At 37.4% G+C, this 15005-nt stretch overlaps 1 protein-coding gene across 1 annotated transcript in view; it reads left to right on the forward strand.

The window, feature by feature from the left end:
• The window catches only part of ATP13A4 (ATPase 13A4), a 117204-nt gene that overhangs the window by 43408 nt on the left and 58791 nt on the right, over positions 1-15005 (forward strand). The window contains exons 3-8 of the mRNA XM_058555563.1: positions 2386-2532; positions 6509-6579; positions 6675-6755; positions 8275-8344; positions 10089-10223; positions 13863-13932. Coding sequence (XP_058411546.1) covers positions 2386-2532; positions 6509-6579; positions 6675-6755; positions 8275-8344; positions 10089-10223; positions 13863-13932 — 574 coding nt within the window. The remainder of the gene's footprint in view (positions 1-2385; positions 2533-6508; positions 6580-6674; positions 6756-8274; positions 8345-10088; positions 10224-13862; positions 13933-15005) is intronic.

Raw genomic sequence — 15005 nt, forward strand, 5'->3', positions numbered from 1 at the left:
TTAAGAGGACCAAGATTAGCCGTTTTCCTAATTGTCCTCACATGGTGGCCAGAGGTCTCTGGTACTGATGGCACTTTTATAATTTGTGTTCCTATTTACCGACAAATTACATATTTTCTTACCAAATTTTTCATTGAGACTTTGCTCTTTGGCAGTCCCACTTCAGGCTCGATCTCAAAATGGCAGTCTAATCAAATTGAATTTTTAAACGAAATACAGAATAGAGCTGGGTAAGAGGTAGGTCTGGAGGAGGTCAAATCCCTGCTCTCATAGTTACCAACTGTGCCTCAGTTTCCTCACCTGTAGAATGGGGAGCACAATGATCAGTAACTACCTCGTAGCGTTTTTGAGCATTAAATGAAATCATACACAATATGACACTATGTGCCTAGAACATGGTAAGTGCTAAATAAATATTAACTATTTTTATTATTGTGATTATTAGAACTCGAAGTTCTTCTCATAACAAAGCCCCTTTGATGTGGTCAAAGCAAATCTAATTATGCTGAACTATGTCACGGTGTCTTCTAGGAAGGGGGTTGCTTACTCCACAATACCTAGAACAGGTCCAGCAGTTCAGTGGCTCAGACTTTGGAAATTTAGCCATCTTTGGTAATTCTTAGCCTCTGAAGGTAACTCTATGAAAATCTGATTTGATTTGATTTAGTCATTTTTTTAATGAGATAATACACAATTTTACTGGTTTTTAAAATTAATTCATTAACTTTCAAATTTCTACTAAGGTTTTTTGCCCCTCCCCTCCTCTTCTCTCTCCCTCGTTTCCCTTCTCCTCTCCTTTCTTTTCCTTCTCTTTCCTCTCCTTCCCTACCCTCCACTCCCTTCCTCTCCCCACTTCCTTTACTTTGCTTTTCCCTCTCCTCCCCTCCTCTCCCTTCTCTCTTTGTCTCTCTCTCTCTCTTTCTCTCTCAGAATCTGTGCTAGGCCTGGCTGGAGCACAGACATGCATCCCACACGGTCCCTACCCACAGCCCAAGAGGGGTGATAAGGTGGACAGGCAAAAAATAATGCAGTGAGATAGAATGTGGTATGAACCTCAAGTACTCTAATGGTTTAGAGGAAAGATCACCCAGAGAAATTAAGGAGTTCCCATGATGTGAACTTTGAGCCAGACCCTGAAGGATGGTTAGGATCTAGCCATGTGAAGACTTAAAAAGAGGAGAGAAGGATGTGTATTCCAGACTACGGAAGCAGCAGGAGCAAAGGCATGGAAATGTGCTTCTCTTGAAGAGATCAGTGTAAGAGATTTAGCTACAACAAGTACTATATAATCTCCTCTGCCTTTTGCAGGGTCAGCTACGGCATTCTTCGTGGCAAAAGTGGGTGTGGTGGAGACAATTCCCAGCTCTGACCTACATTCCCCAGGCATCAAATTGTTTCCTAGTCTTGACTTCCCTTGCCATCCTTCCTAGTTCTCGAGGTTTACCAGGCATCCAAGTGGATTTTATGCGTAGCATTTAGCCATTCATATAATAACCACTGTTGCTATCACACAAGTCTCTAAGGGACCACTGTGGTACCTGTTACTCAGTCCAGTGTTGCTCCCTCTAGTTTTATTCTGTGATGAAGTCATCAGTGAACTGCCAAGGGAAGCAGCTTCAATTAGGGTTATGCAAGAGGGTATCTTTTTTAATCCTACCTGTGCCAACATCCTGACAATTACCTGTGGACACGTTCAGTCCATGCGTTCAGTCTTTTTTCCATCCATTTATCAGACTCTTACCAAGCAGGTCGCAGTTCTCCACGTGGATGGGATATAAGGGATCATAAGACATGGTCCCTACCTTCAAGATAGTCTAAAAGAACTAAGAGAATACAAAGCAGAATGTGATTAGGAGCACAAGAGAGGGACAGCAAGATTCTTTTGGAGTTAATACAGTGACAGTGTTTTTCTTTCCCCTGACCAGAGACTGTTAAAGGGGCTGTTCTGGAAGAGGTGGAATTGAAGTTAAGCCTAGAAACATGGGAATGGTTTAGTTACCTGGTTTCCTCAGCCTCAGAGACCTACAGAAACACTTTGGAATGCTTGCTTATTTTTTTTCTGTGAAATTTTGCATCTGGCCGTAGCCTCATGGTTGGAGAGTAACAGGAGAAACTAGCTCTTACCTGAGAATCTGCCTCCCAACTCTCGAGCTTTGTTGTATGTGCCGTGCCTCATATTTACATCCAGATTCCTCAATAAGTGATGGCAAGATGTTTCCCCTTGAGGCTCTGTATCTACCAGCTTTCAAAGGCATATAATTCCATCTAGAATGTTTATTCACTCCATACACTTACAGAACTATATTCAAATGATGTTTTTCAGGTTGAGTTTTAGCCTGATGATTTCTCTTAACTTCATGGGGGTTTTGGTGTCTATTTCCTCAGGATGAATTCCAAACTTACTCTTGGAAAAAGATAATATGGATCCACCTGTCAGCACTAAAGAGCGCATTTGGTCTCACTCCTGACCACCCTCTCATTACAGATGAGGACTATATCATAAATAGAGCCATAAGAAAGCCAGATCTAAAGGTAAGTGAATTTATGGCTACCACTGATACTAGAGAAATGTAATCTTTCCCTCCCCCCACATATAAGGTTAAATTCAGATCCTGCACTCTGCCAATCTTCAATTGACTGTGTAGGACATTTTAAAGAACACGGACTTCGGAGCCAGACAGTTCAAATCTCAGCTTCATCCTTCTAAACTGTGCAATCTTGGGTCAATTACTAAACTCTGCTGAGCCTCAGTTTTCTAATGTATAAAATGATGATAATGCCTATCTCTAATATTAATGGATGAAATTCAATAAATTAAGGAATACAAAGGTCAATATGGCAGCAGGTACATAGTAGATGCTCAGCCCATATGAGCTCTTAGCAGCATCATGCCCTGTATTGTTCTGTGTGTAACAGAGTTTCTCTTTCAGTAAAGATAATCACCCAGGGATAGCCCAGGGAGTTTGCTGATGTCTGCAAAATGAACTTGTTCTGAATTCCGTCATTCAAATATATTTGAATTACTTCACCCTCACCCTATTAAATTAGTACTGCTTGGATTATGACTAGTTAACATTCATATTTATAAGAGACTATTTTCTCTTAAATTTATATGTATGTAGACAGCTGTTTAAATTAGTTTTATGAGCTCAAGGTCATTGACATTGCTTCATCTGCGGCCATGCACCTGGAGAAGCAGGTAGCCCAAATCAGCCTTATGGACATGGCCTCGGAGTATTACTAACCTCCAGGATCTTTCATTGCATCAAACAAATAAGTGGAAGAAATGTTGAAATAAACAAGAAAAGTATGAGGAAAGGGCAGATGTCTTGAAATGGAAAGTTCCGGCACCCAGCTTGATATCTTCCTTTATCAGCATATGGCATTGGAAGTTTGGCTATTTATTGACTCTCTGAGCCTTGAGTTTCTTATTTATAAAATGAGAGTAATAACTCCTTCTTTGACTGTTTCTCAGGGCCGTTGTGAACCTAAAATGAGACGATGGATATTAAGGTGATTTGTGAGCTGTAACGAGCTATATTCATATGAAGGACCAAAACCTTTATTAAAATTGGAGGAAAAAATAAAATAAAATAAAATTGGAGGAGATGTCACAGGCTCAGCCATGACAGCACTGATGGCAGTAACAATAATAACACAATACCAAAATGTTAACCATTCAGGGCCATGTAGGGGGAGTTTGGAGACTACAGCGAAGAACTTTGTCAGGTTTTCAAAGTAGGCTAAGAGGAGACTCTAAGAACCATTTTGTAGAGTTGCATGTAAAACTGAAACCCAACGCTTAACCTGTTAAACAGGACGCTCTTACAACTTGTTCCAACAAGAAATGAAGAGCAGGAAACCTGGGGAGGGGGAAGATTCCTGGTTCTGAAAGGAAAGACGAAAATCACCCCACAGCCGATCCCTCATTTCCTAATTACTGTTTCCTGGTCTGAAGTTCCAGGAAATGAGCAAAGAAACTCCACCTCTTGCAAATATTATGCTTAACATCCTCTTACCACCTTCCAGAGCCTCTGAAGTTGATGAGGAAAGCAGAGACACTCCAGGCAGAGATGTTTCCTGCTAGAGGAATCTCAAACACATTTAAAAGGTCTATGGTGGAGTCATTCTTCTCATTCTGTGATGAATGGCCTCAGAAATTGTCAAGAGATAATGGAATTTTCCATTTTCTAGCCTGAGTAAAACTTATCAGTAACCTATTTATTCCTCATTACTGCTGCCTTCATCTGCTGATGCTTCATACCTATCATGTCTTATAAATTTCTCAATCTCAATTTGTGGTTTCACAGCCTCTTGATCTAGGTTATCTGACTGAGTAGGGGCTCACATTCTACCACAGGTTGTCCTTTAAAATTTTCTCACGTGGAATTTTGAATTTATAGAATTAATAAAGTAGGCAATCCTCACTTTATGCAACTTGAATCCTGGGAGTTATGGGATTTTTCAGACCTTCTTCTAATACCAGCTTGACTGTTAGATCCTTTGAGGGACTAGACTTTGGAGCCAGATGGGCTTGAGTTCAAATTCCAGCCTTGCTTCTTAATAGATGAGATCTTGGGCAAGTTACTTAATCAAAATGAACTTCATGGGTGAAGTGAATGTGAAAATAATATCTGTCCTACCATAGGGTGATGAGAAAGACTAAAGATAATGTGTGAAAAGCCCCACAAAACTCAACAAACAGTAGCTGTGATGACAGTCCAGCTCTATTTGCAAAATTGCAGGAATGACTGAAAAGGAAAGGAAGAGATGAGATGAGAAACCTGCAATTTCAAGATGGGCCATGACAGCTAACACACCCCAGGCTGGTCGCTTTCAAATACTCTTTCCTCACTCTAACAGGCAGCTTGTGAAGGAAGAATCATTCCTAGCAGCAATTCAGTCCAATTTTATACTGAAAATCAGCTAGAATATAAGATTTATTTTTTAAAAAGTTATTTTGCAATCAACCATATTGGAATAAATCCATTCCGTAAAATAAAAAATACAGTATTTAGCACTCTTGGTAATTATGAATGTGTGTGTGTGCATCAGTGTGCACACACATATATTTGTTGAACAGGGTTAAGACTTGTTTGAGGTAATCCAAGCCTTGGATCTTATGGATTTAAACCTTATTTCTAGTTGACATGTGGTTGTCCAAAGTATTCATTCATTTATTTAATAAAAACTGTGTTGAGCAGTTATTATGTACCAGCTATATGCTCTTCCAAGTTTTAGAATTTATCTAATGGTTATACGGACAATACTATTCATAGACACAGAACATATTCAGAGAATATGTTCTTCTTGGAACTTAGAAATAATTTGGCCAATTGCTTCAATTTATCCATGGGGATACCGAGGTGCAAAGAAATTTAGTTTAATTTCTTAAGGACACAATTATCAGAGTAGCTATAAAAGGATGTCTTGAACACTGTTTCTCAACTTTGCACATTAGAATTATCTGAGGAAATTTAAAAATATGTGTGCCCAGGCTGTACCCCAGACAAATGAAATTAGAATCTCTTGGGGGTGGGACTCCGGCGTCAATATTTTTTAAAGTTCCCCAGTTGATTCTAATGGGCAAAATGAGGTTATAACCATTGCTTCATAACAACATGACAGTCTCACTGTTTTTCTTTGTGCTTAATTAGGTCACCACTCAATGGAAATTCAGATTTATATATAAAGATGCTTAAAGAAACCAGAAACAAGAAGGCATAATTGCCATAAGCATTAACCTCTCCTTTTCTTTCCACTGCCAACACCCTCAGACTCTCACTTTCTGGAGCCCATTTTCTCTCGATAACATCCTTAATCTCTTCTAGAACCTGCTGCCAGCCTCATCTTTTTCTGTGTTTCTTCTACAGGTTACCCTGCAAGTCCATTGCCTACAAGATAAAGTCCTAAATACCTCATTTAAGGCTGTATAATCTGATCTTTATTTATCTTCCCAGCCTCATTTTCTATTATGCAGTCAAATAGGCCTACTCACTTGGCCCTCCCCCACAACTAACTAGCACATAATCTCTTTGAAATGCCCTCTTCCCTTCTCACCTGAGCAAAATTCTTCCAGTCTTTCAAGGCTGCAGCTCAGATGTTATCTCCTCTATGATGTCCCTGTTATCTCAATACTATAATTTTTACTTTATTATATTTTTACTTCTTTGACATGTACATATTTGACTGTATGGTATAGTTTTCTTTTTTGTGATATATTTTTTTCCCCTGGTCAGATTATAAAGTAGTAGAATGAAGAGACTGAGTTTTATACATATGCTTATTCATATAGTAGGCCCACGATACACATAGATTGAATGGTGACTTCTAATAAAGAATGCCACTTGTGTAGTAAGAAAGGATAGAATGAGTTAGGAAAGGGTAAAATCTTAAATAAGTATACTAGGGCTCTATCTTTGCTTCTTCCATAAATGCTTTTTTAGCCACTAAACTGCTATGTATTCGCTGATCCTCAAACAAGAGACTTAGTACTTTTCTTTTGCAGGTGAGATGCATAAAAGTGCAAAAGATAAGATATGTTTGGAACAACTTAGAAGGACAGTTCCAGAAAATTGGGTAAGTTGTTTCAACAATTGCATCCAAACAAGAAAAATATTATCTCAAAAATACCATTGCTAAATATCTCTCTCATATTATTATTCTTATTTTAGCTCTTTGGAAGACTGGCTCAGTTCTGCCAAGATACATCTAAAATTTGGATCAGGACTAACAAAAGAAGAACAAGAAATTCGGTACCACGCATATTGTTATCTATGCCAGCTCCAAAGGACCGTTACCAGTTAGTCAAACAAGAGAGACCAGTAAATAGTTATCTTAACTGGTCAATATAAGAAAACATTATAATGCTCTATTTAGTACTGTTAAATTAAATGCTTTCATATATATTATATCACTTCTTCAGAGCAACCTTGTGGGGGAGATAGAACAGACATCCTCATCATCCCAATACAGCAGATGAGAAATCTGAAGCTCAGAGAGGTCTAATGGTGTGAACAAGTCACACAGATGGGAAGTAATACAGGAAGAATTGAGTCTCACGCTTCTGACTATCGGTTTAGTGCTCTTTCTACTCTATACAATGCTTCTCAAGGTTATTATAGTAACAAGGTTGAGCCAGTTTAGATTGTAATCAGGAAATATATATTACACTATGATAAGATAGTTAAATAATAATTGTGGAGCAGCAGGAGAATATCACGCAAGACCTGTAGCTCCACAATTCCAAATCAGTTGCTGGGCGGAGGAGCAAGGTTTAGGAAGGGCACTGGATTGCGTGTCAAGAGGCTGTCACTAATTCACTGTGTGGCTTTGAGCAAATAGTTTCTCCTCTCTGGGTTTTAGTTTCCTAATTGTTGAAAGGGAGCGCTCTATAAAGGCCTTGCTGATCCTAAGTTTCTATGACTCTCACACTCCCTTCCACCCCATTTCCAATAGTTAGAAGAGACCTAGAGCATTGCAGCCCCAGCATCACTGGTGAGCTTGTTAGAAATGCAGAATCTCAGGTCACACCTCATCCCTATTGAATCAGAGTCTTTATATTAACAAGATCACGAAGCCATCTATATGAACACTGAAGTGAAAAGCACTGTGCTAATACATTGGCCAAGCTATTCGATCTGAGCACCTATGTAGAAGGAACAGGGAGAGTAGTTAGTGTTCTCAATAGCAAAATAACTCATAAAGGGTCATTGCTCTCATAATCAAAAAAATACATTTCTGGGTTTTCAATTAAAGGGCTGTATATCTCTGTGTGGAGCTATTTTTGAGAGCCCAACATCTTTTCACTCACATTAAAATAAATTCTGCAGCTTCCCAGAGCTGAATAGGAGTAGGAAAGCAGATACAGTATTCCTTATCGGTAAAACTATTCTCTCCTAATGACCCTTCCCTTCCAGTTCCATGGAGCCAGAGCTGGGGAGAGACAGAGTGAAAAGAGTGCCAATCCTGAAACTAATTGAACAAAACAATGGCTAAAATTAAATACCTAAATTACCATCAGGGAAATATTCAGACCTCAGGAAGGGTTTAGTTCAATAGATGCAATATGATCATGTTTATTGTTTTTGCACCAAGTAATCCTCCCACTCCCCAGTTATTTTGAGAAGGATGGGGATGTTATGCAACAGGGGAGGCTTATGTTGATCCCACAAGTGAGAAAGTGAACATGGAACAGACCTTTTTATGAATGGGTGAGAAATGAGTTTCATTTTTATTGTTAGTAACTGAGTGATCTGTGATCTCTCCCTATAGGAGGTTAATATGTGGACCTAATACTATTGATGTTGAAATCACACCAATTTGGAAACTGCTCATCAAGGAGGTAATCAGTAGTGTCTCTTGGTGCTAGATAGAAAATTAGTAAGTTTGGTTCTAGTCAAATGATCAAGAATGCTGCTCGTTAATAAGTAACTGTAATTTGGGATATTTTAAAAGAATGCAAAGCATATTTTCTTCACATCTCTTTTCTACTCTTTTCCTTGGAGTCTACCTTTTGGACTATGATGCTCATGTGTCTACTTAACCTTAAACGACTGAATAAACACAACACTTCTTTTCTTTCTTTCCTTTTTAATCCTGTGCTCCTTAGTCTGCCTCAACTTTTTGAAACTAAAATAATACTTAAAATTCAAAAAAAAAACCTCAATTCTTTTCTTATGGGTGACATATACAATTTTCACGGCATCAAAATTGTAGGAAGAAAAACATCTGTTCAGCCTTATTAGCTCTATTGATCTCAGTGTGTGTGTGAGAGGGAAAGAAAGACTTGACCATCATTTACTAAGTTGAGTTTTTCCTCTCTGATTCTATCACTGGGCTTATTATTCATTTTACAGTGATTATTACGAAACTATAACCATACAGCTGTACTCAGGGTCTTCTCCTGCACTTCACCTCCACTTCTCCTTGCCTTAAAAAAAAGCTTACTGGGGTCCAGCCCCGTGATGTAGCAGTTAAGTGCATGCGCTCTGCGGTGGCGGCCCAAGGGTTCGCAGGTTCGGATCCCGGGCGCAGACCCATGCGCCGCTTGTCAAGCCATGCTGTGGTGGCGTCCCACATAAAGTGGAGGAAGATGGGCTCAGATGTTAGCCCAGGGCCGGTCTTCCTCAGCAAAAAGAGGAGGATTGGCATGGATGTTAGCTCAAGGCTGATCTTCCTCACACACACACAAAAAACTTACTGAACTCAAGGTACTTTCTCAATATTTCTAGCAAGCTTTCAGGCATGGAGGAAGCAAAAGAAACTGATAGGAAAAGTGTGCTTCTTCCCTAACCAGAGGCAAAATTACTGTTCCTGATTTACAAAGATGGAAATCAACTAGAGGGAATTTGAGTAAAGGCACAAAATGTTTTAAACCAAAGCAAGATTACATCTGTTGGGGTTAATCTCTACTTTCTCCCACAGTGTTCTAGATGCTCACTTACAGCTTACTACTTTCAGCTTGGCTTTCTACTTATGAAAAAAAGTAGTCTTCAAGTCATACATTAATATAAAGTACTTTAATGGCTTCAGACATGGCAGAACTTGTGTCATGGAGGAGAACAATAGACTAGAAAGCATTTTAACTTTGTAAACCTGAAATAATACTTCACCCTTCTGAAGGCCAGTCAGTGTAAACTAGACATGATAATATCTACTCCTTACACAACAGTTGTGCTGGTCAACACGAGGATATATGAGACATTACTTTGTAAATTATAAGGTGCAGCAGTGATTAAAAGTAAGTGCTCTGAGGCTAAATTGCCTAGGTTCAAGTCTTGGTCTGTGACAGAGCTGTGTGAACTTGGGTAAGTTTCTCAAGATGGGGCTCAATTTCTTCATTTTTAACAATGGAGATAAGTAATAACTTCTGGTTAATGAGGTAATTATGGGAATCAAATTCAGGTAAAGTTGCTTAGTGCAGTGTCTGGCACACAGCAACTGCTGAATAAATATAATAAAAATAAGAATATTGTGTGGGATTATTTATGTCATGGAGGCGATTATGAAAACAAACAAGTCAATAAATAGCTAAGTTTGAAGCCTAAATGTCTCCCTTGTCTTCCCGTTGTTATGTCTGCCAACAGGTTTTAAATCCATTTTACATATTTCAACTCTTCAGTGTCTGTTTGTGGTTTAGTGAAGACTATAAGGAATATGCTTTTGCCATCATAATCATGTCCATCATTTCCATTGCTTTGACAGTATACGATCTCAGAGAGGTGAGTTTTTCTACCAATTTTATGGTTTCAGAAAGGGAATAGTGGTGACTTTATTGAAATTTGTTAGAAAGGAGAGTCAGGAAATAGTTATTGACCACTACATAACAAATGAGACCAAGTTTGTAAATATCTAGCACAATAGTTGATGCCCAACCAGTGTTAATCCTTTCCCTTCCCTCACATCCCAATCCCTAACCTTTCAAGTTACCTTACTCAGGCTGATTAGCAAGAAGAATATGCAAATATTTACGAATTGTGAATAAGTGAAAAAATATATAGAGAGAATACCGATGGATGTTGAAGATGGTGGAAGAAGGATGGAAGGTGAAGGGTCTCTGTATAATATTAAATCCTTTGCCCTTTATGTTTGGTTGGTACTCATTTGTCAAACCCCACTCCAACTCTTCACTTTCTTTATGCCTCCACCAGAGGATTTGGTACTGTTGGGAAAAAATCACATAGAACAGATTGGTTCATTGCACTATAAATCCACGAACACCAACCTCATCTGGTCAAGCTTGCTGTAGGTCTCTGGTCAACGTGCTCTCCTATTCTTTGAAATTAAGGTTTCAAACCAAATCTATCTTCAAGTTTCTGAGATCCCAACTGCCCAGATTCCACTTTTCCTCTAATTTAGCAGATGATCTCACCACCTGGTTCACAAAGATAGAAGCCATAAGACAGGAATTTGTTCAACTCCCCACTCTCCAACGGCCAAATGACTCTCGTCTCCACCTCCCTGTTGCTCTGATCTCTCATTACAGAGGAGGAAGTGCCCTCTGCTTATGCTTGCGATAGAATCCTCTCCCATTTTTTCAGGGTGCTTATGCAGTCAGTGAATGACTCCTTTCCACCTTCTCTCCCCAAGAGCCTTCCCATCAGCATTTAAACATGCTTGAGTTTCTCCCAACTTAAAATAACTGAAACAAACAAAACACTCCCTTCTCTTGACCGTGCTTCTACCTTCAGCTACTACTGCACCTCTTGTCTCCCTTTTATAGCAAAAGTTCTTGAGTTCTATGCACTCTGTCTTCATTTACCCATCTCCCTCTCACTTCTCACCTGTACTGACCTGGCTTCCTCTCTCATGACTCCATTTAAACAAGTCTTGTTAAGGTCACCACTATAATCTGAAGGCTCATACATAGTTTTAAAATTTTTTAAAAATTCCTTTTTTAACTAACTAGTTTTTTTCTTTATAAGAGTAATATATGGACATAATAAAAAAAAGTCCAAATAGAACAAAACAGTGTAAATGACAAGTAAAAGTCCCTTCCACCTTAGTTCTCCCAGTGTCTGGGTCCCCTTTCAAGAGACATCCACTGGAAGCAGATGTTCTATATATTTTCAGCAATATTAAACACATGTGCACTAATCTGTTTTACACAAATGGAAGTAGGCTATGAACGCTGCTATGTACTTGCATTTTTCACCTAATATGTCTTAAATATCTTTCCATATCTGCACAAATATATTTTCTCTAGATGTACCATAATTTTTAAACAAATCTTATATTGATGGATACTTAGGTTGTTTCTAGTCTTTTGCTATTAAAACAATGCTGCAATGAGGATTCTTGCACATATATCTTTTCACACATCCACATATATGTATGTTTAGAAATATATATACATATCACAAGTATATATAATTTATATTACATATAAATATGTATCTAACATGTATATATGTATCCTTATTGATAAGGAGATAGAAATTTTCTATACTTGAAACTACTTAATCATAAGCTAGGTATAATATTTTAACAGTTGTTGTCAAAATGCCTATTAAATAAGTAATACCAATATACATCCTCCCAACAGTAGATGAGCACTTGTTTTCCTTATCTTTGTCAAAATAAGTGAAAATAGAATCCCGTAACTTGAATGGCATGTTTTCCAAAACATTATGAGTTGAGCGCTTGCTATTACTTTTCTTTTACTGTGAACAGTATTCGTGTCCTTCATTAATTTTTATTGGGTTTTTGGTCTTTTGCTTGCTGACTTTATGGTCCCCCTCCTACAGCGGACACTTCTTTCGCAGCACAGATTTCATTAAACCTCTCAGCTGCATTGGATACTGTGAACCGCTCCAGTGCTTCTGTCTGAAGCATTCTATCTGACAAATCCTCTCTAGTTGTTCTTTTCCATTCTCTAGAGGAGGAGTTCATCCTCCTCTATTTGGCCCCTTTTTTTTAAAATGGGTGTCTCAAATCAAAGCAACATGAAAATGTGTGCAACATAAAGGCTCCATCTTCCTCTGCCCCTCCGCTTATGCAACCACTTTTAGTAGTTTCTTGTGCATTCTTCCAAAAGAATTTTCTAGGTGAATCAAGCAAAGACAAATACATATATTTTGTTTTTCTTTCTTTCTTATGTAAGAGGTAGCATAATTACATTATTTCCTACCTAGACGTTATTATTAATCATCTGTCTTGGTGGTCTCTTCGTGTGAGTACATTCAGAGATTCTTCATTATTCTCATAGCTGTATATGCCAATGACTTCTAAAGGTATACGCTAGTAACTTTCAAATTTGTATATATCTTAAGTCCAAATATCTCTTTTGAGTTTGAGATTCATAGATTCAACAACCTATTTGATTCAATGTCACTTCTTCAGGGAAGATTTCTATTGGTTCCATTGTCTATATATGCTTCAAAAGCACCTTATTTTTTTTCTTATTATTACTGATTGTAATGGTACACTAATGTGTGTGATTATTTGATTAAATGTATTTCTCCTAGTAAGCTGTAGATTTCTCGATGATAAGAATTTTATCTGTTTTGTTGACCATTCTATCTCCACCTCTTAATATAGTTCTTGGCACATAAAGGTTGTTCAGTAAATGTTGAGTGAATGCATAAATGAGTAAAAGAATAAGTTAATAGCAGAATACTCTGCCTTTCACCTTATATTATTGTTAATCATTCTTAGGACATATTAATCAGATTTGTAAATTATTTGAAGCTAGGAGATTTAGGGGGTGTCTTAAATGACAAAATCAGAATAAAAAAATGAGCACACTAAATGATTGGGACTTTTAACATCCAGAACCAAGCAGAAGGTCTTTCACACAATAGTCTCTTAATAAATATGAAGTCAAATATAATTTTATTATATATTTTTTGTCTCTTATTGATTCATTCTCACAGTCTTATGTATTTTGTATATTAGAACAATATATACTATGAGGAAATTGCAGGAATCATCAACTCCTTATAAAGTTATAGATTAGAAATTCTGATGTGGGATATCCCAAAGCTGAAATAATGCTTACTACTTAAAGATATTTAGGTATAAATACATATCTTGAATGATCAAAATTGTTAACGTCATCTATCTACTTAAGGAACTAAAACATAAATTTATGGTTATCAAAAACTCTTTTGAGTGGACAGAGCATGCTGGGAAATTCCTTTCTACTAAAGAACACATACTTCTTATTGCTGGGTGAAGACCACAACAAATTGGATGCTTTTTCAGTTGAGTAATAGGCTACTCAGTCTTGTTTTTAGACAGTACATTTTGTTAGCAACAAGACAGTGCTCCATCTTTAAACAAGGCTAGGACTTTACTGAATAATACCTGGGACCTATCCTCGATAGAAAAGCTGTTTCTTATTTTTCCTTCTTTTTCAGCAATCTGTAAAGCTCCACCGTCTAGTTGAGTCACATAATAGCATTACAGTCTCAGTATGTGGGAGAAAAGGTAAGTCCCATTATTTTAGATCTATGTACTGTCCATATAGCATCAGAAAAGGATTTAAATTTGTTTTTCTGATTGTTCCTACTACTCTCATCTTCATATGCACCTTTTTCTGTGCATTTACTTAAAGGGATGAGGAACCTGAGATCTTTTCATCTTTAAGAAAAAACAACTTTAATGACATGAAATTGACATACAACAAACTGAAAATATTTAAAGTGTACAATTTGATAGGCTTTAACATATGTACACATGCATGAAACTACCACCATGATAAAGATAATGACTATCCATCACCCCAAAAAGTTGCCTTCTCCCTGTTTGTAATCTTCCCTCTCAACTACTCTCTGCCCATCCCCATCCTCAGGCAACCACTGCATGTTTAGAATTTTATATAAATGGTATGTACAGTATGCATTTTTTGTCTTTTGTAATATATTTTGGGTTAATTTTGTTGGGATCAAAGTTCATAAGCATTTTGAAATCAGGCCATTGTGTTAAGTATAACAATAGTTCATTCCTTTTTATTCCTAAGTAAACTCCCAATGCATGGATAGACCAGTTTGTTCATCCATTCCCTTGTTGATGGAAATCTGGGTTAATTCCAGTTTTCGGCTATTACAAATCATGCCACTATGAACATTTGGGTTCAAGTATTTGTATGGATATACACTTTTATTTCTTGTGGGAAAATACCTAACTGTGGAATGGCTGAACCATATGTTGGATAAATGCTTAATTTTTAAAGAAACTGCGAAACTGTTTTCCAAAGTGGTTATACCATTATACATTTCCACCAGCAGTGTATGAGGTTTCCACTTGCTCCACATTCTTGCCAATATTTGGTATGGTCAGTCTTTTTAATTTTAGCCATTTTAATAAGTATGTGGTAATAGCTCATTGTTTTAATTTGCATTGCCCTAATGACTAATGACATTGAACATCTTTTCAAGTGCTTATTTGATACTTGTATATCTTCTTTGGTGAAGTGTCTGTTCAAATCTTTTGCTTATTAGATTTTCTTATTAAATTTTGGCTGTTATTTCTATATTCTGGATATAAATCCTTTATCAGAA

The sequence above is a fragment of the Diceros bicornis genome, chromosome 15 (genome assembly GCF_020826845.1).
Source record: "Diceros bicornis minor isolate mBicDic1 chromosome 15, mDicBic1.mat.cur, whole genome shotgun sequence".
NCBI lineage: Eukaryota > Metazoa > Chordata > Mammalia > Perissodactyla > Rhinocerotidae > Diceros > Diceros bicornis.